The sequence below is a fragment of the Nesoenas mayeri genome, assembly GCF_963082525.1.
Source record: "Nesoenas mayeri genome assembly, chromosome: 17".
In the NCBI taxonomy this organism is placed as follows: domain Eukaryota; kingdom Metazoa; phylum Chordata; class Aves; order Columbiformes; family Columbidae; genus Nesoenas; species Nesoenas mayeri.
The window spans coordinates 12,632,074-12,653,752 of record NC_137565.1 but is presented as its reverse complement, the minus strand read 5'-3'; the positions used below and the strand labels follow the sequence as shown (position 1 = coordinate 12,653,752).

The 21,679-nt window shown below is 53.6% G+C and overlaps 1 protein-coding gene across 4 annotated transcripts in view; it reads right to left on the bottom strand.

The window, feature by feature from the left end:
• Positions 1-21,679, bottom strand: part of NF2 (NF2, moesin-ezrin-radixin like (MERLIN) tumor suppressor) — a 51,179-nt gene that overhangs the window by 3,306 nt on the left and 26,194 nt on the right. The window contains exons 10-16 of one of the 4 annotated variants that reach the window (XM_080355509.1): positions 20,341-20,454; positions 17,337-17,459; positions 16,817-17,034; positions 15,579-15,684; positions 9,780-9,910; positions 7,898-8,057; positions 6,055-6,113 (exon numbers count right to left, since the gene is read on the bottom strand). In XM_080355509.1, the coding sequence (XP_080211635.1) occupies positions 6,078-6,113; positions 7,898-8,057; positions 9,780-9,910; positions 15,579-15,684; positions 16,817-17,034; positions 17,337-17,459; positions 20,341-20,454 (888 nt within the window). In that variant the 3' untranslated portion in view covers positions 6,055-6,077. The remainder of the gene's footprint in view (positions 1-6,054; positions 6,114-7,897; positions 8,058-9,779; positions 9,911-15,578; positions 15,685-16,816; positions 17,035-17,336; positions 17,460-20,340; positions 20,455-21,679) is intronic. The other 3 variants (XM_080355510.1, XM_080355507.1, XM_080355508.1) reach the window with 3 other exon arrangements.

The following is a 21,679-nucleotide window of genomic DNA, read 5'->3' as shown; positions in this document are numbered from 1 at the left end:
GGGAGGTTGAGGTTGGATGTGGGAACAATTTCTTCCCCAAAGGGCTGTGGGGCATTGGAACAGGCTGCCCAGGGCAGTGCTGGAGTCACCATCCCTGGAGGGTTGGACAGATGGACATGAGGTTCTCAGGACATGAGGCAGTGCCAGGGGTGGGTTATGGTTGGACTCTTGATCTTGAGGGGCTTTTCCAACCAAAATGACTCTGTGATTCTATGATTTACCCACCAGCGATGTATTGCCCAACACCCCCCCACTAAAGTGATCTGTTCTGCAGGCTGGATGGAGAAGACACGCACCACCACCCCCCCAGCCCACGGCAGCTCCCGGTTCTGTTCCATTAGAACACATCAAGGGGAGATGCCCCCAGACCCCCCAGCAAACCCAGCGCTCCGATGGAGAAGAGAAAGGAGCCACCTGCAGCCACTGCTGAGGCAGAGGGAAGATGTTTCCCTCAGGCTTATCAAGGAGATTCAACTGTTCTGAGCCTGCTCTCCGCCCGGAGCTACGCTCAGCTCTCCATCCGTCCCCCGTGTGCTGTCGCAGCCCTGGGGCGCCTCAGAGCAGGGCTGGGCAACCCCAAAGCAATGCCGGGGGCAGACACCACGGTGCCCAGAGCCGCGCGGTCCTGAGCAAATGCTGCGGCAGAGCCGGGGACGCCGGCTGAGCTCTGGGGGCATCCCGCACCGGCACGGGGAGAGAAGAGATACAGCCCTGCGCTCTCACCGGGGCTTTCATCCGTGACCTTCAAGGGCTCCTGAGATGCTCGATGCTGCTTTTTTTTACCTATCCAGGGAAAGCGAAGCACGAGAAGTGCAGCCCAGCTGCGGGGGCACAGGGAGCGGGAGCAAGGATGGGTCTGGATGAGACCGGGTGTCACAGAGAGGGGCGAGCGCTGCATTTCCAAGAGGGCCACGTCCTGCTGCTCCCTGGCGCTCAGCACCAGACATATTTCACCACCTGAAAGGCAATATCTGCAGGAATTTCACTGGTGACAGAGCAGACACCTTCACTCAAGGCATCCCCATCTCTCCTCACCCCCATCTCTCCTCGCCCCCACGTTACACTCTGGCTCTTTCTCACAAAGCCAAGAGGCTCCTGCAGCGCTGGCGTCCAGGCAGGAGGATTTCTTCCCGTTTCGGCTCCCGGAGAGGAGCCTCCATCTGTCTTTCTCCACAGTCACCTGAGGGCGTTACAACAGCATCACCCCGGCGGGATCCGGGCACAGTTGCCCCATTTCCCATCACCAGGAGCTGAGTTGTAGCTAAAACCTCAGCAGGGGCTCAGCCAGAGGAAGGGGCTGATATTCCCCCACTGTCCCCAGGGTGATGGCACCTCCGGCAGCCGCTGGCACCGGGGACTCGTGGCACCAGGGACACCCGGCAGCTCGCGGGCAGCTGCCTTCTCCCATCCCATTACAGGCAGGCAGATGAATACACAGGGAGGAAATTAAATCGCTCTTGACTGCACACTGACTCTCCACCACCTCCGCCGTGCCTGGAGGGAAAACTCCCCCCTTTCCTTCCCTTTTTCTTTCTTTGCCTCCTGTTTTCCTGGCTGGTGAGCCAGTGCGGGCGGCTGAGCTCCAGGGGGGAAAGCCCCAGCACCTCCTCTTTGCCCAGCCGGGCGAGGAGAGATAAATAAATACACGTACCCAAAGCGCAGCGCCGCGCAGGGTGATTAAGAACGAGTTACATTCTCGTCAGTGTGGAGAGGGGGGGAAAAAACTTGATTTACAAGCAGTATTATGATAATCTGCTTCCTGCAGGAGGGAGGGTGGGCTCCACAATGCGCTACCAGAGCCATCAAAGAAAATTTAGAGAGAGAGAGAGGGAAGCGCAATTAAGCGGCCAGAGCTCAAATGAATCAAGAAACGAGGAAGGGAAGAGTCCCGCTCCCTGCATTCCTGCACTGGGGTTCCGCTGAGCTCTGCTTCTTCCCAGGCCTGATTTGATTGAAGAAAAACAAACAAAAGCAACCCAATCAGTCCCTCCTAGGAAAAGGTGTTTTGGAGTGGCTAACGCGATAACCGCAGGCACAGAGCTCTTGCAGGGCAAGGAGGGCAGCGAGAACTCCTCGGGCTGTGTCCTCCCCTCGCACCGGGATGGGACGGGGGAGAAGGGGATGGAAATCCCATCAGCCTTTCCCCATCCTCCCCAGGAACGCGCAGAGGTTGTTTATCCTGCAGCCCAGCCAGGCTGGAGGTGACAGAGGGTGACTTGTGCCAACCCAATGCCATCACCTCGCCCCACGCCGCGCTGGGGACATCTGTTGGGAGACCTACGGCTCCTGATAAATCAGCACCTGGCGTTGCAACCATTAAATCCTCTTTATGTTCCCCTCAACGTCCTTCTCCATCCCCGCCTGGTCCCCACCGGCCAGCCGGACCTTCCAATTCCCACGCTGACTTTTGAAACCAAAACCTTTCCGAACTTTCCGTCCCCCACCCCTGGCCGTTTCTCTCTTCCTCCCACGCCGCCGTTTATTCTCTCCTCAGCACAACATCTCCCCCCAGCCTCCCAGGCTTTGATGAGCGCCTTGAAAAGAAAAGAAGATGACGCTCCGGTTGAAGGAAACGCTTTTCAAAGGATGCCACGAAAATAGCTGATAGGCCTGACGTTTCCTCTCGCTCCTCGTAAACAAGGGAAGGCGGCTGCCGTGTCCCAGTTTGGCTGCCAGGGAGTTTCACTTCCCAGCTCCGAGAAGCAGGGCAGGAAGAAAATGAAGCTGGAGGGGACACGGGGATGAGCGGGTGAGCCCCACGGGGGACGCGCCTCCGGCTCCTCCTGCGCTCACAAAAGGTGTTCTGAGATTTTCTCTCTCCTCTCGCAGCTCCCCAGGGGATGGAAATGCTGGTGCTGCTCCTGCTGGGATGTCCCTGGTGGTCGTAGCTTCCTCCTGTCCCGGAGGGTGGATTATAGAGTGATGACAGGGCAAAGCTGCAATTCTGCATCTTGCCCATGTACAGGATGCCACAGGATCCACGGGGATGGATGAACCCACCTGTGTCACCCGGGATCCCTCCTGCCCTCCCAGAGCAAAGTATTTATTATGCTGGTCACCTCCCTCTGCGGGATGAAGCTCCAGAGGCACATGAACACCCTTCTGCCCCAAAATGGTCACAGTTCTCCATCTCCCCAGCAACATTTGGGGGTGGCACAGCAGCTTCCTATCAGCATCACGAGAGCCTGGATGGCAGCGCCCATTGCTAACCCATCAGTGTCCCCACACAGGTGCAGGGGACACCCCAGAGCTCACCCAAGAAAGGCCTTGAGGTGCGGGAGCGAGTTGAGAGAAGGGAACGGAGCTGGTGAGGGGCTGGAGCACAAGTGTGATGGAGCGGCTGAGGGACCTGGGGGTTCAGCTGGAGAACAGGAGCTGAGGGGAGACCTTCTGATCTCTGAACTGCCTGAAAGGAGCTTGGAGCCAGGGGGGTCGGGCTCTGCTCCCCAGGAACAAGCGCCAGGAGCAGAGGAAACGGCCTCAAGTTGCGCCAGGGGAGGTTGAGGTTGGATGTGGGGAACAATTTCTTCCCCAAAGGGCTGTGGGGCATTGGAACAGGCTGCCCAGGGCAGTGCTGGAGTCACCATCCCTGGAGGGTTGGACAGACGGACATGAGGTTCTCAGGACATTGGCCAGTGCTAGGGGTGAGGGAATGGTTAGACTTGATGGTCTTCAGCATCTCTCCAACCAAAATGATTCTGTGGTTCTATGTCTTGAAGGTGAGAGGACTGAAGACAAACCCACACAGTCCATTTTGCTCTGCCCTGTTTGCCCCTCCGTGCTCGGCAGCTGCTCGTTGCCTAAACCCGCAGGAGACGATGCTGCATCTGTAGGAACCTGGCAGAACATGACCACTCCTGGCCCAATGATGGAGCAAGCCCCACCAGTCTACTGCTGACAAACAAGCAGATTTGAAGTAGCTTATCCAAACCTCAAGTGCCTCCATGACGGGAAAAACCTGAGTTGACGCCAACACTGCACTGCAACCAGGATCAGCAGGAGAGGAGCTGGCAAGAGCATCATCAGCAAGAGCTCACCGCATCCCACCACACCGCGAGCCCCGCAGCAACGCGGTGACCCAGAAAAAGAGAGCCTGGCAGGGAAAGGCCAAGCCCATCCTCGAAGACCAGAGCTCTGCTCCAGGACAAAGCCGCTTTTCTGGGAACAGGCGTGGAGATTTGCTCCTAGCCTGGAGACTTCAAAAGGCTTAAATCACAGTAAATAAGCACGACTGTGCCAGAAGAAAGCAACTGGAATGAAAGATCTGATTGTGTTTTAGAGCTGCAGCCTGTCCTGGGAGCATTCCTACACCGGAGGACGCGAGGAAGAAGTGGGTTTTTCATCTTCTCGAAGCGGCAAACCCTTCCGAAGCCGAGGTAGATGGAATCGGCAGCGCCGGCCCGCGGCAGAGAGCGCTACAGAGAAGGGAAATCGGTTTCCAGATGAGATGCTTGTGCTGTGCCCACAGAGCTCATAAAAAAGGATTAGCATGTTAACCACGTAATTAAACATGAAAAACTTCGCGGGCGTCTTCAAAGGCAGGCAGCAAAACCCAGAGGTCACACTGCAGCACTTGCTGCGAATCTGGATTAATTACGGGGGCTCCTCCCCGGCTCCAAATCGCTCCCAGTTGCTGGATTAGTCTCTGCACAAACCGCCAGGGCTTCACTTCTCCACCTCGTGCTGCGGCCACAAGTGGATTTTGCCCCAGTTTCACCTGCTACGGAGCTCCTCAAGCCAGTCGGGATGGGACCGCGGGTTTCAAGCACAATGAGCCTGCCCCAGAAAGATCCATCGCCTCCCCCGAGGCGTCCGGGACCCGCAGGGTCACCCTTTATTTTAGTCGCTTTGTCCCTCTTCCCAAAGAACCACCGAACGACGGGTCTTGGGAACACCCGTAGTCCCAACAGAATGGCTGGCAGCAGCCGCCCGGCACAAAACCTGAACTGGGGTGATGTACAGCGCTGCCTGCAGCTCTGGGAGGGCTGGACCATTTGAGAACAGCACAAACCTGCGCGGATCACTCCTGGGTACCGGCCAGGGAGACGTCTGCAGCTCCAGCATCCTCCTGCCTCCGCCACACAGCTCCAGAGGTGCTGGGAACCGCTGTACGTGCCCACCATGCAGGAACTTGGAACAAAAGCCTTTTCCAAAGGCACTTAATCACCAGCTTTGCCACCACCTGCCTTGGCGAGCGCTGCTACTGCAGCATCCGTGTCATCTCTTCCCTTAGCGCGACCCCTCGACACTCGCTAAACCCTGCGGGTGTGCAAGAGGAAAGAGCACAAAAGCCTCCCCAAAGTCGTCCTCCCGAAGGAGGGAGGCGATGCTCCACACGCACACCGATTGAGGGCAAACCCTGGGAGGAAAGCAGGCGCCGGTAAAAAGAGACACGGCGTTAAGAGAGCCGGTGTCCCCGGGTGTGACGGTGACCAAGCACCATCCCCCTGGGCCACCCCCAGCCACAGCCATGCCCAAGAACCACCCTCAGCCATCCGCTTCGTGCTCCTGTGACACCTCTCAAATGCATCCACGTGCTGCTCCGCTGCAAGACGGAGCATTTTGAGGCTGTTATGACAGTTTTGGCAGCAAAGAGCTGATGGGGTTTGTTTGGTGTTTGTTGTTTTTTTATTTTAAATCCTGAATTTCTTTCTGCAGCAAACAAGGTCCTGGTTTACTTCATGAAAGAAATCTTCAAAGGCCACCCCGCACCTCCGATAGATTCCCAGCCACCGGGAGCAGCGCGCAAACAGGCGCGTTTAATTATTTACGCATCTACGCCTGCGCTCCCCCGCTGACGCTGCCAGCTCAGCCCTGCCAAGAAAGACGCTTCCCAGCGCGGAGGATCGGGCGCAAGAACGGCTCTGGGGAGGCTGCGAACGCTGCCGAGGGAGCGAGAGCCGGGCAGAGCGTGCGACATGCAGGGGGCTGTGCCGCGGGGACCCCACTGTCACCGTCACCATCACTGGAGCGGCGCGGGGGTGGCAGCACCGGCGGGGAAGCTCATGCAGGGTTAGTGCGGCAGCCAGCGAGCCCAGCGCCCACGCAGAGTACCTCCAACAACCGACTCGGGGGTCTCAAATGCAGATAGGTCTTCTGCCCTGGGCTTGAGGCTAAACCAGCAAAATAAAATGAACAACGACAACAGAAAACAAAAGAATCCTCTGTGATACGAGCAACGTCAGGACACCCGTGCAATCGGTACGGTTTGCCCGGAGCGCTGAAGTGAGCAGCGGCTTCCAGGTGGGGCAGAGGGTTGGTATTGCTGAAGTATTGCTAAGCTGCCAGCATCACCCCATTCTGAGCATCTGGAGTTTTCCTTTCCATCACAACTGCAAAGACAAAAGGGCTCCTGACCTCCCGGTGACAGGAACACAAGCAGTGTGTGATTTTATCCTGATGTGCTCCGCTTACAGACTGTTATTTAAAAGCCTGAGAGGCGGGAGCCGGGCGGGCTCGGGTCCCTCCTGAAGGGAGCGGACAGGACAAGGCTCCAGCTTCCGAGGCAGCAGGATGGACCACACAGTCCCGATGACAGCGACAAGCGCTGACAGGCGGCGAAATGATCGCCCAGCCACCTTCTTTAAGTGAGACAAATGGGGCCATCAGCTCTCTATGAACTTGTCTCTGTCAGATGTGAAAATGTAGCATTTTCTGTTTAAACTGAGGACTGTAAGCACAGAGACAAAACCTGACAATACAAAACCCGCTGGGAGCAGAAATGCGCTCAGATTCTACGATGACGAAAGGGCCTGTGAAGATTTTCAGCTTCTCTGCTCTGGTGGGACAGGAGCTCGAACAGCCCTGGGCCAGCACGGGGAGATGGGAAAGTGAGACCCGCTGGATTCATTTTCCTGCCCCAATTCAGTGATTAGCGACTCCCAGCCATGAAAGTTGACACGAACTGATATTTTCAAATCCTTTTGGACCTGTCAGCTGGGAAGCGGAAAGAAAGAAGGATTTGTTTTTACAACCCGGAGTTGTTACCGCAGCCTGCAACCCATGCCTACGGGTATTTGAATCCTGTCCAAGGCTGCGAGCAGAGCCGGGTAACTGACTTTCCAGTGTAAAACCCTTTGCAGGGTAAAACCCTTTGCAGGTGACCAGGACTGATCATGACATCCCACTGTACCAATTCTGGATGTGCCCCCGGCCTCTCCTTACGCTGAGCCCAGCTGGGACAACAGCAGAGCTACTAAGAAAAAGGGAAAATAAAGAAGGTTGTGGCCTTTCAGGTGTGAGCCCCGGGAGAACAGACCCGGCCATCCTCACTTTTGGGCTAAACTACTCATCTGAACCGCATTTCTAGAGGCAATTTCCCAGGTCCCGAGCACAGGGAGCAGAGAGCTCACACACACCCCGCTAGCGAAAGGTTTTGCTGTTAGTATTTGAAGCTGCACTATAGGTTACTCGAGATTAAAAGAGAGGATGATGCTTTCGGTTTTTTCTACCGAGAGTTTGTAAATCAGGAGGATTTTTGCCCTTATTATTCACCAGAGAAGCTCAGCGCTGCGGCTTTGCAATGCCTGGAGGGAACGGTTGCAATAGGCAGGGAGGGTTTTTCCCGTTCCTGGGGTCGCTGGGGTGGCAGATCTCTCCTAACACACCCCTGTGCAGCTTTGGTTAAGGTTCAGCAAGACCTTCAAACCTCAAAGCCTTTGCATCCCTTCCCACAGCGCCGAGGGACAAGGCTCGGCTGGGGCAACCACAAGCCAGGGCCACCAGAAGCTGGATCTTCCGCACCCTGGTTCAAAGCTAAGCAGCCGGGGAAGAGAGCCTAGACCAAACAATTTTATTATAACAACTTGTGCAAAAGCTAAACCGAACGGAAGGGTTATTTTGGTGTTGCTTTTAAAGGATTTCATCAGGCGAGATACAAACTGGAGCCGTCCGATACCTTTTTAATAGTGTTGTGCTTGCTGTTGCCCCGGCTGGCGTTCTCATTGTGCAATATATCCAGCGCCGTCTCTCTCTCCTTGAGCTTCAGCGCCTCGATTTCCGTCTTCAGCTCGTTCAGCTGCTCCTGCAGGTGTTTGCTTTTCTCCATGTACTCCACCCTGGCACACACACAAGAGTCCTGGGTTAGCACCGACTCTATATCGTGGCGGCCCATAAGGGAATTAGAACAGAAAAACCCTCTCTTCATCACTTATAGTGTGTGGAACCGACAACGTTAATTTACAGCACGTGGTAAACTACTCTGAGCAATTTGCTTGTTATTAAAAAGAAGAGCCAGGCAGCTGACCCAAGAACAAAACTCTAAGTGATGCTATATAAAAAATAAAGCCAAAACAGAGCTGCTGGGTGGTGTCTGTAAGTCTCCCCATTTCCGAGCGAAGCTACAGTGTGACACGGGTTAATGTCACAGTTTCAGTCTACAAGGCAGCGATTTAAGCGGCGCTGCCCTACTCTGCAAAGTCAGCTCTGAAAATCAAAGGCACGAATCCTCCCAGCGAGGCAGGACCCCGATGTACCGACTTCCTACGTTTTAGAGAGACTGAGCTTGAGAATGTGTGGGAGCAAGCACCGCCCCCAAAATACGGGTATTTTTTAGGCACACAGCATGCCCAGCAGAGGAGAAGGTCTCCCAGATAAAGAAAGAACAAACAAAAAGAAAGGAAAAAAACCCCATAAACCATTCTCAGGACTCGAAGCATCGACTGCAGAAAAATCACACCCTGCCAGCCTCGTACTTGTGATTAAACACCCAGACCCAGGTCCCAGCACCAGCGGACTAACAAGAACCTATTTGGGGTGCCAAAATTTGTAGGGGGTTTATCTCAGCACACAAGGAAGGCGAAGAGTCCCGGAGAAGTCGGCAAAAGTATGTTGGTTATTGCTCTCAGCGTTTGGCAGCGCCAAGCTCTTCCTGCTTAGGAGAGCGGGATGACCTAGTTAGCAACCTGGGTACAGAACTGGGAATTATCCTGCCATTTGCAGCTTCTATCTTTCTCCTTCTGGCTTTAGGAGAAGTTTCTAACCTCCGTCTCAAGCGCATGGTCTGTTGTTTCATACACAGGAGACGGTTCTGAGCTGAGGCAAAATAACCTACCCTCTGGGACCCAGGGGTGTTTCATCCCAGCCCCGGGAAATTTTGGCCGGGGCGCTGTGGCAGAGCCCTCCGAGCTTTGATCTACCACCCATCGATGAATAAAGCTCATTATTACTACAGAGATTAAAATCTGATCTGCTTTGATTTCTGCTAAAATTGTAATTTCGAGGGCTACACTCGCACCCTCAGGAAAACACAAGATCAAAGCTCGTCATCGCATCCCAACTTGCTTGCGCGCACTTTTTATATATAAACATGACACAGATTCCAAGAAAAAGGGGTTAAAGCTCTAATGCGGGACGTTAGCGCAGGATCCTGCTGTCTTTACATTCTCTGGACACGATGTAAATGCATAAGCGCCAGCCTGCAATAGCTCAGCACACCAGCAGACTGAGAACTCTTCCTACTGACACGGATAATTCAAGCCTAAGCAAGAGCCAGGTTAATCATACAGAGAGGAATTGAGTGGTGCAGGGCTCAGTGGGCTTAAACTCACCCTTAGGCAGGTATTAGAGACACATCTGTGACACCAGGTCCCCACCTGCTCATTCACTAGTTAGATCATGTTCTGGGCAGAGCTATTAATTAACGACCAGGTAAATGAGAACCCAAAGGATTTCTCCCCCTTTCACCTGCTCATTCGAAACATAAAAGTCACATTCAGCCCCGGTACAATTTCTCCTCCCACCGCTATCCAGGCACACAGCCCCGCACTGCGCACACGTACTTCTCCTTCTCGATTTCCATGGAAAGCCTCTTCATGTCCGTATCCTTGAAGTCGAAGGACAGGCTCTCGCTGATGAGGTTGAAGCTGGGCAGGTCGGTCGGCAGCGCTGTCGTACTCGAGTTCATGGACTGCTAAAGAGGCAGAGCACAAATTAACCATTTTGGCCACACAAGTGTTCCTATAGCAAACATTCTGTAACACAGAGGTGCCGTCAGAGCAATGCTGAGCACAAGGTGCTATGTACTAACAATGTAATGAGGACGAGGGGAAACGGCCTCAAGTTGCGCCAGGGGAGGTTGAGGTTGGATGTGGGGAACAGTTTCTTGCCCAAAGGGCTGTGGGGCATCAGAACAGGCTGCCCAGGGCAGTGCTGGAGTCACCATCCCTGGAGGGCTGGACAGACGGACATGAGGTTCTCAGGACATGGGGTAGTGCTAGAGTCAGGTTAGGGTTGGACTTGATGATCTTGAGGGGCTTTTCCAACCAAAATGATTCTATAATTTGCACAGGAAAGGGAAGGGGCACCTGTACCCCTGACACAACACTACTCACAACCTCATTTGTCCAAACCAGCCTCAGACTTTCCACAGAGCACATCACTCAGCTCTTTTTCAGCTGGGGATCGTTTAACGCAGAAGATGGCAAACACTCCAAGGCGCTGCAGGGTAGAGCAGCAAACAAGCCCAGCAGCCCAAGCACCAGAGCAGCCTCAAGATCCTCTTGCTCCATTCACAATTTGCTCTTTAACTCAGAGCTATTGCTTTGCTGGGATCTTGCTCTTCACGGGAGTAAATAGGAGACAAAACACCACGTGCCTTCAAAACCTACCGACAAAACCATAAAGTCCAGATTTTATCACCACTGTGCCACTTAAAACAGGGCTGGACGCAAGCTGCCTCTTGGGAGGTCTCTGACAGCTATTTAATGTTCATTTTTATCTTATTTTTAACTTACAGTTCCAAGTGCTTAGGAACCAGTGCTGGATTGAGCTGGAAATGCAGAGATAATATCAGGAATCACTCGTATCACACCTGAGCACGGATGTGGGACTTTCATCCTCCTGCAAAATGCTGCCAGGCCCTTCGATTTTTATCTTCCCCTAAAGACATGACTCTTCTCAGTCAAAAATTGTCACAACTCTACTAAATGGGCTCATTACCAGCAGAGAAAAAGCATCTCATTGCCCTGCTGATGCGTTAGATGAGGCTGAAGCGGTGGCACAGGACAAGGACGGCACAGCAGCTTCTGACCGCGCTCCTGGGTCTGAGTCGGAATTGCTGCCCAGCCCTTGTTTTGGATACAAGAAATCCAGCCCGGCATCCAAAAGCTCACCCACCTCTCTGGCAGATGCTCCTTCCTGCTTTAAGGGATTCCTGGAACAAATCCAAGGAGCCCAGAGCAGGCTGGACTGGGGGATGGCAGGAGATGGTGCTGCTCCAATCTGGTGGATGGTTCTAGGGCACTTGTCCCACGAAACCAGATCTTGTACTCCAGCTGGTTATTTTTTTCTCTCCTTTCTCCTATTTGGGACACTCCCTCTACTCCGCCCTGGTGAGACCCCATTTGGAATATTGTGTCCAGTTCTGGGCCCTCAGTTCCAGCAGGACAGGGAACTGCTGCAGAGAGTCCAGTGCAGGGCAACAAAGATGATTAAGGGAGTGGAGCACCTCCCTTATGAGGAAAGGCTGAGGGAGCTGGGGCTCTTTAGTTTGGAGAAGAGGAGACTGAGGGGTGACCTTATTAATGCTTATAAATACATAAAGGGTGAGTGTCATGAGGATGGAGCCAGGCTCTTCTCGTTGGCAAACAATGACAGGACAAGGGGTAATGGGATCAAGATGGAACACAGGAGGTTCCACTTAAATATGAGAAGAAACTTGTTTGGGGTGAGGGTGGCAGAGCCTGGCCCAGGCTGCCCAGGGGGGTTGTGGAGTCTCCTTCTGTGCAGACATTCCAACCCGCCTGGACACCTTCCTGTGTAACCTCATCTGGGTGTTCCTGCTCCATGGGGGGATTGCACTGGATGAGCTTTCCAGGGCCCTTCCAATCCCAAACATACTGTGATACTGTGAGACTGTGATTGTTTGCAGCGAGCTCCGCTTCAACAAGACCCGCTAGCACCGGGGCGCTGGTAGATTTACTCTGCACAATAAGCTGCCTCTGGCCTCGCCGCCAGCCTGGAATGCACAAACAGCTGGGGCTCGTCCCCCACTCGAGAGGGACCACATTTCATTCACCCTGCGGGGGCGAAGCCAGAATGCAAACACCTTGTAGGAGCACGAACAAGCAGCACCTCAAGCCGTCTGGAGCGCTCCAGGTAAGTCAGACTGGCACGAGAAGGAAAGGCGATTTCTCACTCCCCTTCGCGACGGCTGGAGCGCAGGATGCAGCCGCATTAATTCTGGAGCGGGTGCTGCAAGGGACAGCCGAGTACCTAAATTCCAGCCTCGAAGGCGAGGGGACAGCTCTGCCAAGGCAACTGATTTCAACCCGGCATCCCATTGACATGCAGGTCCCGTCCCCGTGAGGCACACGGGTGTTGGCAAAGCCCTTCCCAGCGCAGGTTGCGCGGTCTGCGCCGTGCGGGGAGCCAGCAGAACCGCCCTGCTGGCCTTCAAACAACCTTTAGCTTCGGTTTGTTTTCCTTCAGCACAAGCTTGTTAGGGTTTAAAGAAAAAAAAAACGACAAAGCCGAACAAGAGCAGCAAGAGTTGAGCAGGGATTTCAGCTGCTGCAATCATTAAATGCAGGTGTCAGTTTGTCAGGGTCACTACAGCCACTTCATTGCCCGTCCTCAGCATCACTCTTTCATGAAGCAATGAAAAAACTGGTGGTCAGAGAGCAGTAGCATTGAGGAAGAGCAAGGAAAGAGCACAGAGTCTGCGGAGGGCTTGCGATGGCACAGGCTTAATATCTGGAGCAAAGCATTTTCCTGCCGTTTGCAATAATGCCAGGCAAACCTTCCAGAAGGCACGGAGATCTTTAATCCAGGTGATACAGGGTGACGAAGGGGACACAGACCTTTCCCCTTATGTGCTTCCTCACCTGGAACAAACTGCATAACCCCACAGGGCATTAAAGCAATTTGCTGCCGTTACTAGCGGCAAGCAGCAGGCTGGCGGGGTCACGAGCCAGCGAGACGGGCGAGAACAGAGGAGGCACAAGTCGTGTCGTGAGGCTTCCCTCAAGGGGATTGCTCCTCCTGGTGCTGCCACTGCCTTTATTTCGCTGCTCGAGAATTTGGGCGAGCCCGAAACAACCACCTGCTACGTGAAGAGGAGCAGAGAAGGGACAATTGCCTCTAGTCTTGCTGCGAGCGGGACCTGAAGGGCAATGAAGGAGGGAAAGAGCCGCTGCCAAGCCGGTAAAGAATGAATTGTTCTCCTAGCCCTGACAGCCCGAGACTCAGATTCACGTCTTGTTTCTCATGCACCACCTACCAGTCACATCACAGAAGCAGCTTGGGCTTCAAGGACTAAAAAAGCACTGAAATGAGCTTTAAAGAACCAGGATTGGAAACTGGAAAGTTAAAGAAAAATTATATATTTAACCGTTTCTTGCCTTTTCTGCAACACAGACATTAATGGTTGGACTTAATGATCTTAAGGGTCTCTTCCAAACTAAAGGACTCTGTGCCTCTATATTCATCCACTCCCTCCCTCTCCTGCTCGTCCCCCCAAGTGAAGTCCTGTCAAGCTTTCAGTGCCCAGGGACGATCAGCATAAGCACTGGGACCTCAGAAAAGGGCAAACTCAGCATCACACCCTCATTAAGGAGCTGGAATGGCAGAGCTGCCGCTCACCTGAGGGACATGAGCCGCCCAAGAGCAGCTTTCAAAGCTGCTTCATCCCTCAGGCCACCTGGGCTTGTTCCCTCTCAGGCTGCACAAATCCAGCTCTTCGAAGCGGTGCTCAGGACCGGGATCTCAGCACATCTCACGTGTCTGCCCTGAACACACACACAGCAGAGCCAGGAGAGAGGCCACAGGAGACAGGAGGAGCGAGGCAGGTGAACAGGGGATCACAGAACAGTTTTGGTTGAAGGGCCCTCCCCAGTTCCCTCAGTGCCCCCCCTGCCATGAGCAGGGACATCTGCACCAGCTCAGGGTGCTCAGAGCCCCGTCCAGCCTGGCCTGGGATGTCTCCAGGGATGGTTCAGCCACCCCCTCTCTGGCCAACCTGGGCCAGGCTCTCACCATCCTCAGGCCAACAATTTCTTCCTCATGTCCAGCCTGAATCTCCCTCCTTTAGTTTAAAACCATCACCCCTTGTCCTGTCACAACAGGCCCTGCTCAAAAGTCTGTCCCCATCTTTCTTATTGGTCCCTTTTAGGTCCAGAAAAGCCACACTAAGGTCTCCCCGGAGCTTCTCTTCTCCAGCTGAACAGCCCAGCTCTCTCAGCCTGTCCCCAGCAGAGCTGTTCCAGCCTCGGGTCATTCCTGTGGCTCCTCTGGCCCCTCTCCAGCAGCTCCATGTCTGTTCTGTGCTGAGCGCTGGAAGAGCCCAGCAAGGTGCTGCCACCTGGATATGGGCACAACGGTCACACTCGCATCCTCCTGACACTGGGAAACAACAGTGACCGAGCCTGTGCAGGGGCAGGAGGAGCAGCAGCCGCGTGGGGGAAATCTGCCAAAAAAGCACATCCCCTCCCCTCCCGGCACCAGCAGCCGCCTCATGGCTGATGGAGCCACGCAGGAGGGTTTCAATGAGGACACTTCACCCTGTGCATAAGTTAAACCCAGTACTAAAGAACCACTGGATCCCAGAATCCCAGTGTCTTGTCAAATACAGAACACTCCAAGGCTAAGCTTTATCTGGCACCTGACCGAGCATCCCGTAGCTAAGAGCACCCAACTATTTTCCATGGCTGACGGCTTTAAAAGCTTCTGAGCATTTTTGCAGGGAACTTGAGAGTATGGAGCTGAAAAATTACTCCATCTCAAGCCCTCTTCCATCTGCTCCTCTAAAGTTTCCAGAGGAGGGGGGAAGGAGCCTGCAGGTACCAATTAAAACTTCACTACTAGACGAGTCAATAACTCCCACGTACGTCTGGTGAGTTTATTCCTGAAGCTGCCGAGCTCTTGCCCATCTCCCCGCAGGACTGCGCGGCAGCCAGAGCAGGTGTGAGCTGCACGGAGGGGACACTTGATGGGTTTTGTCCCCCTGGCAGCACAATTAGAGAAGCAGAGGGCAGGAACCACCAGACAGATCGAAGCGATGATCATTTACTCCAGTATTCCAGTCCCCGGCAGCATCCGGGACCAGATGCTTCAGAGGAAGGTGTGAAATCCTCTTAATGAGTAATTATGGAATAATCTCCCTTCAAGAAGTTTTTTTCCCAGCACATAGAGGTGCGGTGTCTGGTTTATGCCCAAATAATGAATTTACAGGTTCTGAACAAAGTTTATCCCACCTAATAAGAATAAGGACATCCTCCGTTTTTTAAGTATTTAACTCTATTTTAAAGGCTATTATGAGCTGGTACACTCCACGCGTGCTATTAAAGCGTGTATCTGACATGGCTGTTAAATTGGTTTAAAGTTAGCTGCCTTTAATTTCCCCAGCAGCTCCCTGTTCTGGTAGCACGAGAAAGGGCGGAAACAAATAAAAGAGCCAGGTGACGTTCTCGTATGTGGTGCCTGGATGAACAGGACAACACTGCCAAGGGTTTCTGAGCATCAATGCGATGGGACGGCTCGTACCTGTCCATGATGGGATGGAGACAGGGGACTCCTCTGGCTATAGCAGAGGGGACATTTACAGGCTGGGAATGGGGAACGACACTACAGATGATGCTTACTGTGTAAGACGACTTGCTGGTGATCTCCAAAAGCTTCTGCTTTGCTCTCCGCTCAGACTCGCGAGCCTCCTGCAGGTCTTGCTTTAGCTGATCAGCCTCCTTCGCCCTGCAAGAAACACAGCGACAGGCAACTGTCAGATTGGAGTCGAGAGGAATGAGAAGATGGAGAAGCAGGATCACAGTGTAGGTGCAGAATAGGCTGAGATTTGTCCCACAACAAGACCTCTCTCAGGTGGGACGTTTTAATTAGCACAAAATTCCAAGCCACAGAAGGGCAGCTCTGACGTGGGCTCTGGAGAATCAATGAGCGAGGCGGAGGGCTGGAGAAGCGTGCTGAGATGCCAGGATGGGGAGAATGACTTCAAGAGTTAAGCTCAGCCTTACAGCAGGAGAGGCAGTTTTCTGACAAGTAAGTCTCTAATAAAGATTATTCCCTACATTCAAAAAGGAAAAAGCACCCAAGATGGCACAGCTTTGCCTGCTCGCAGGGCCCAACTATTCCAGAACTAGTATTCACCCCTGAAGCTCAAGGACCACCCTCCACAAGGAGAAAGTCGAAGGTGGGAAGAAAGCTGGATTAAAATTTGAGTGAAGACTTCACAAGATAGAGACCAAGGCAAGAAGAGAAGGACAAGGGCAGTGTCTACCCAAGCAGAAGGGCTGACACCAAGCAAGCTCTCACATGGAAAGGAGTAATCGCTTGGAAGGAAACAAGAATGATCTTTTACTTGCTCGCTACCAAATGCAGCGTGGGACCTGGGCTTGGGGATCAAGAGGCTGAAAACACCAGTTTTAATGAGAAATAAGGACTCCGGGAGCTAGGGAGACCTTCAGGCTAACCTGAAACACAGACCTCACAACCGGTGAGGAGAACTGAACAACTGAGAGGTAAATAGAGGAATAAAAAGAGAACAGGGAATGTTGATGTACCATCCAGAATAAAGAATAAAATAAAGGCTTTGGAGAAGGGTCTCCAGTTCCGTTCCAGGGAAAGCTCAGGGCCACCACTGCTCTGCCAGCACCATTTCCCAGCCGGAGACAACCCGGCTGTGACAAACAGCGAGATGGAGAGAGAAACCAGCTGAGCCACAGGGTCGTTTGCCGCTGAACGCGCACGGGAGGCCAAGGGCTCAGTGTGAGCCGCTGGACGGACAACGCGAGGCACGAGCTGCTCTGGGCTGAGCCAGAAAGGGGCTGGAAAGCAAAGCAGAGGCAGCTGCAAGGTTGTACCCTCTGACCTCCTCTCCGACTCCTCCGCCATTTTCAGTGCCAACATCTCTGCCTCTAGCACCTTCTGTTCCATCAGCCGCTTCTCCTCCTCCGTCCGGATGGCCGTGGCTTTGATTCGCTGCATCTCCTGTTCGGCCTCGGCCGCTTTCTGAGCCAGGAGCTTGGCCTCCTCCTCCGTGATCTGAGCCTTCTCAGCCAGCAAGTCTGCTGTCTCTTCAGACCTCATCTGAGAAATAAGGCACGTTAAGCCATCGAGTGTACTGAATGTCTCCCCATAAGTGCTCCCAACCCCCGGAGCGTGGCCCAGCGTCCCTCCCTTCCAGCCTTCCGCAGCCAAGACATGGATGTGCCCAAGCTCTGGATCAAATCCTCCTCTTGTGCTGCTCCCACAGCAGGATGAAACCAAATCCATCTGGCCTCTTGATCACCATCCACAGCAGCAGTTTGAGAACAGCCATAGGACACTTAGTGTCTCCCTAAAACGCTTCAGCAATGGAAAGAGGGAGGAACAACCTTCCGGAGACTCACCAGAGCCTCGTTGGCCATCGTTGCCTCTTCCTTTAACTGCATCAACCTCCTCTCCAGCTCATCCCTCGTCCTCTCAGCCTCTTCCCTCATTTGCTTCTCCCGGGCCAGGCGCTGCCGTTCCATCTGTGAAAAAGGGATAGGGGAAAGCAAGGAGGAATAACGCACATTAGGAGGCTTTCCACAAGGTGAGAAAGGGTCAGTATGTGGGGTTAGAGCAGAGGATTGCACGGCTGCTTCCTCTCTGCTGATTAACATGGGGAACTTCACTAAACAGGGGTGACCTGACGCACCCAGCTCCTGCAATGACAAGTGTCATTCCTGAGACAGGCCCCTGCCCTCTGATCAGGCTGCTCCCCACAGCACTGCCCCACAAGCTGCCCTGCAGGTGATCATGTCCCCACACAGCCCCTCCTATGCTGGTCCAGGCAAGGAGGGTCCCAAGAGCTCCAGCTGTGCCTGGAGTTAGAGCAAGTTGAACAGATGGCAAGAGGGCATCTTCAAAACATCAAATAGAATCATTTTGGTTGGAAGAGACACTCAAGATCAAGTCCCAGCTGTTCCCCCAGCCCTGTCCCTGCGCCATGTCCTGAGAACCTCATGTCCGTCTGTCCAGCCCTCCAGGGATGGTGACTCCAGCACTGCCCTGGGCAGCCTGTTACAATGCCCCACAGCCCTTGGGGAAGAAACTGTTCCCAGATCCAACCTCAACCTCCCCTGGCGCAACTTGAGGCCATTTCCTCTGCTCCTGGCGCTTGTTCCTGGGGAGCAGAGCCCGACCCCCCTGGCTCCAAGCTCCTTTCAGGCAGTTCAGAGATCAGAAGGTCTCCCCTCAGCTCCTGTTCTCCAGCTGAACCCCCAGGTCCCTCAGCCGCTCCATCACACTTGTGCTCCAGCCCCTCAGCAGCTCCGTTCCCTTCTCTCCACTCGCTCCCGCACCTCAAGGCCTTTCTTGGGGTGAGGGGCCCAGAACTGACCCCAGGGTTCGCAGTTTGGCCTCCCCAGGTCCCAGCACAGGGGATGGTCACTAAATCAATGTGATTCTTAGGGATACAGTTTAGTGCTAGAGTTAGGTTATGGTTGGCTTGATGACCTTAAGGGTCTTTTCCAACCAAAGTGATTCTATGAGTCTATGATTCTATAATATCGACGCACTGCATGGCAGGAGGCTGAAGGACATGGATGGCTGTCACATCTCCCCCAGCCCGTGGGAAATTTCACTTCCACTCATTTATAGGGATGGTCACAAAGAGCACGACCATGCCTATATCAGCTCCTAGATGAGACAAACTGTCCCCCTCCAGCTCGGTGTGCAGGGAACAGCAACACTTCTCCTGGGGGGGAACAGCCCAGCAGACCCCGTCACCTCTTCCCAGAGATGCTGAGAGCCTTGTGCAGACTGAACGTGCCCAACAGCTGCCTCCCCGCTAGCCAAGTGCCCAAAGGGAGCCGTCGGGCTAATTAATTAACACGCCAAGTTCAAGTGCTCCAGCAGCAGAGATGGATGCGTGATAAATCTCCACGCTACAGCAAGGACTCAGCACTGCACAGCCCACCCGCGGGTTTAATAAGGGAAGCGAGTGCGACACATTTCTCCGCTCCTCGGACACCAGCTGTGTTCTGCAAGCAGGATGCCCGCTGCTCTAACGGCTCTGCTTCCCTCTATTAAAGGTTCCCCTCGTTAATTATCATCACTATCTGCATCTCACTCAGGACTTCCATTAACGAGAAATCCCGATATAAAAGGATGATCTGGAATCGGTTAACAATGGTGAATCCTGGAGCGAGCAGGTGAGACAGCACAAGGAGCAGCCCAACCTTTCCCAGAGAGCACGAGCGCTCTGGATTTGAGTGATAAGCTGCCGCTTGGTCTCAGTGCCCGTGGGCCACCTCCCTCACCTAAGCACAGCACCTCAGCTCTTCCTGCTCTTGTTCAAACGCAGCAAAACCTCAGAAAATTGCAAAACCTGCGTCCGAAGCCACAAGCACTTGGACACTACGCTGCTCCTTCCAAGGAGAACCTTTTGCTCCACTAATGTCAACTTCTCATGGAGCAGAGCAACCCTTGGGGGACACAAAAAGCCCTTTGTCCCCAGAGGAGCTGGCCTGGTCACCCTTACAGTGATTCTCGTCCCCTCCTGCGACCCCACAAGCTCTGGGAAGGAGAACGGCTTCAGGAGGTGCCTGCAAGACAAACCAAATCACATCCCCAGTCCAGCTGAGCACCTCAACCCCAACGTCAGCGCCACACGGACACGCTCGAGCCCATTAACTTCATCCCTGGAGCAGAAGGCCCTCCTGGTGCAAACGACTGCTTGGGTTTCTTCTGCTGCTATCTAGCGGCTTCAGTGCAAAAGGGACATTGATATTCTAAGCACCAGTACTCAGATTAGCTGTGCAGGTTTCAGTGAGTAGAAAAGGTCTACGAGCAGAAAACAATGATTCATACAATCCAATTTGCTGATATATGCTCATTGGCTACACCCCGCTGCCTCCAAAGAGCCGTTTGTGCCGCCTGGGCTGACCTGCTGCAGATAAAGGAGGCCAGCGCCAAATTAGCATGCAGGCTGCACGCCCCGAAACGTCGGCGTGCATTCCATCACCGCGTAATTAGAAAATGAGGCGAAGAACTACGGCAAAGCACAGCTCCCCCTCACAGCCCCTGCTTTAATTACAAGCAACTACCCCAACACGCTCCATCTTTCCAGTGACCGAGGCGGGGGAGATGCAGACGTGCTTGCGGGACACCCAGATCAGCCCTTCCGTCCCGTCCTCCCAGTTTTGCTCCTGTGTGCGGGGCCCAGACTGGGGTTGCCAGGCTGCCATCAACCCCAGAGCCAAGTTAGGACACCTGGTGAGGTGGGAACAGGCTACTAAAAAGAGACGTTCAGCTGGACCATCCCTCAAAGCTGCTCCGTGCGCTCAGTGTCGTTCTGGAGACTGTTCCTCCCCAATTTCATCTGCATTTTGGATTTGGGCTCGCGGTCTAGTTATAGATGTCTCTCACCTGCTTCCTGGCTTTCTCTTCCCTGGCCTGTGCCTTCATCTGCTGGACCTCCAAGGAGTCTGCCTTCCTCCTCCTCATGAAGAGGTCGTGGTTTCCGATGCACAGCTGAAGAATCTGTTCCAGTCAAGGGTGAAGAGCGGAGAGAAACAGCTGTACACGTGGTGACAATGAGGCGGGTTGGATTCTTGACACACGAAACCCACTAGAACTGCTTTGATTTGGTGCTTGTAAGCACTTCCACCCACCGATGGCAAACCCCAGGAGCTCTCAGACCCAGTGGAGGGGCACAGAGCCACGTCCCAGCCCAAACACCAGCTCCTTGGCCAGCAGCTCTTGCACAGATCAATTTTGTGTGCATCTAGCACAGCACGGTTCTGGCAAGTTTTATACCAGCCCTAGAAAGGCATCAGGCTAAAGAATCAAACAAAGACTTTTACAGCTCTGGTCAGTTCCCTGGTTCTCAGCGCTCCCTTTCTTTACGTTCAAGATGAACCTTCTCCTAACTGCACATTGAAAGTACTGAGATTAAAAAGAAGATGGAAACCCACTTTTCATGCTGGATGAGACTCCACACAAACAGAAGTCTTATCGCAAACTTCCCTGGACATCTCCAGATATCTGTGCTGAAGGGTTCTGAGCACCAACGAGGTTTCCTTTGGTACTCAAGGAGCAAGATAAGGCAGGAGGCAATACTAGAGGAGGGGTAGCAAAGGGGTGGGCACACAGAAGCGTGAAAGCTCTTCCCAGCAATAAATGCAGGTTTCTAAATTCTTTTCTAAAGGCCTGATCCACGTGCCCATCTTATATTTCACAAGTCATGAATAACTTCTCTGGAGTCAGAGGAGCCACAGCACAATGAATCTGAGGAATGCAGCGACCGAGGCCTTTGTCAGGCAGCCCCATGTCCCCAGGGCACGTGAAGTACAACCTACAACCAGGACAGCAAAGTTCCCCTCCCTCGCTTATAAGGATGGGAAAAATATCCCTCTCTGCCTTCTGCAGGTCCCTTGTGCAACTTAACACAGTGCACAGCTGCTACAGAATTTGGATGAAAACTCCTCCAGATGCCAAATCCAGAACAGCAGTTGGTATGTAACTCGGCACTGAACAGAACAGCCCAAGGTAACCCCCTCCATCCTGTACAAGGAGAGTGCTCAGAGGGCATCAGCCTAGGAGGAAACAGGACTGCTGCTCTGATGAGGGTGCAGCCCAAAACAGGGAGATCTATGTCACAGAATACGGGATCTGGAGCAAAGATGAGGGTGAAAAGAAAGTTTTACTTACTAAGAGCTTCCACCACGCTGGTTCAGCTGTGACCCCAGAGCTCGGGAAGGGAGCA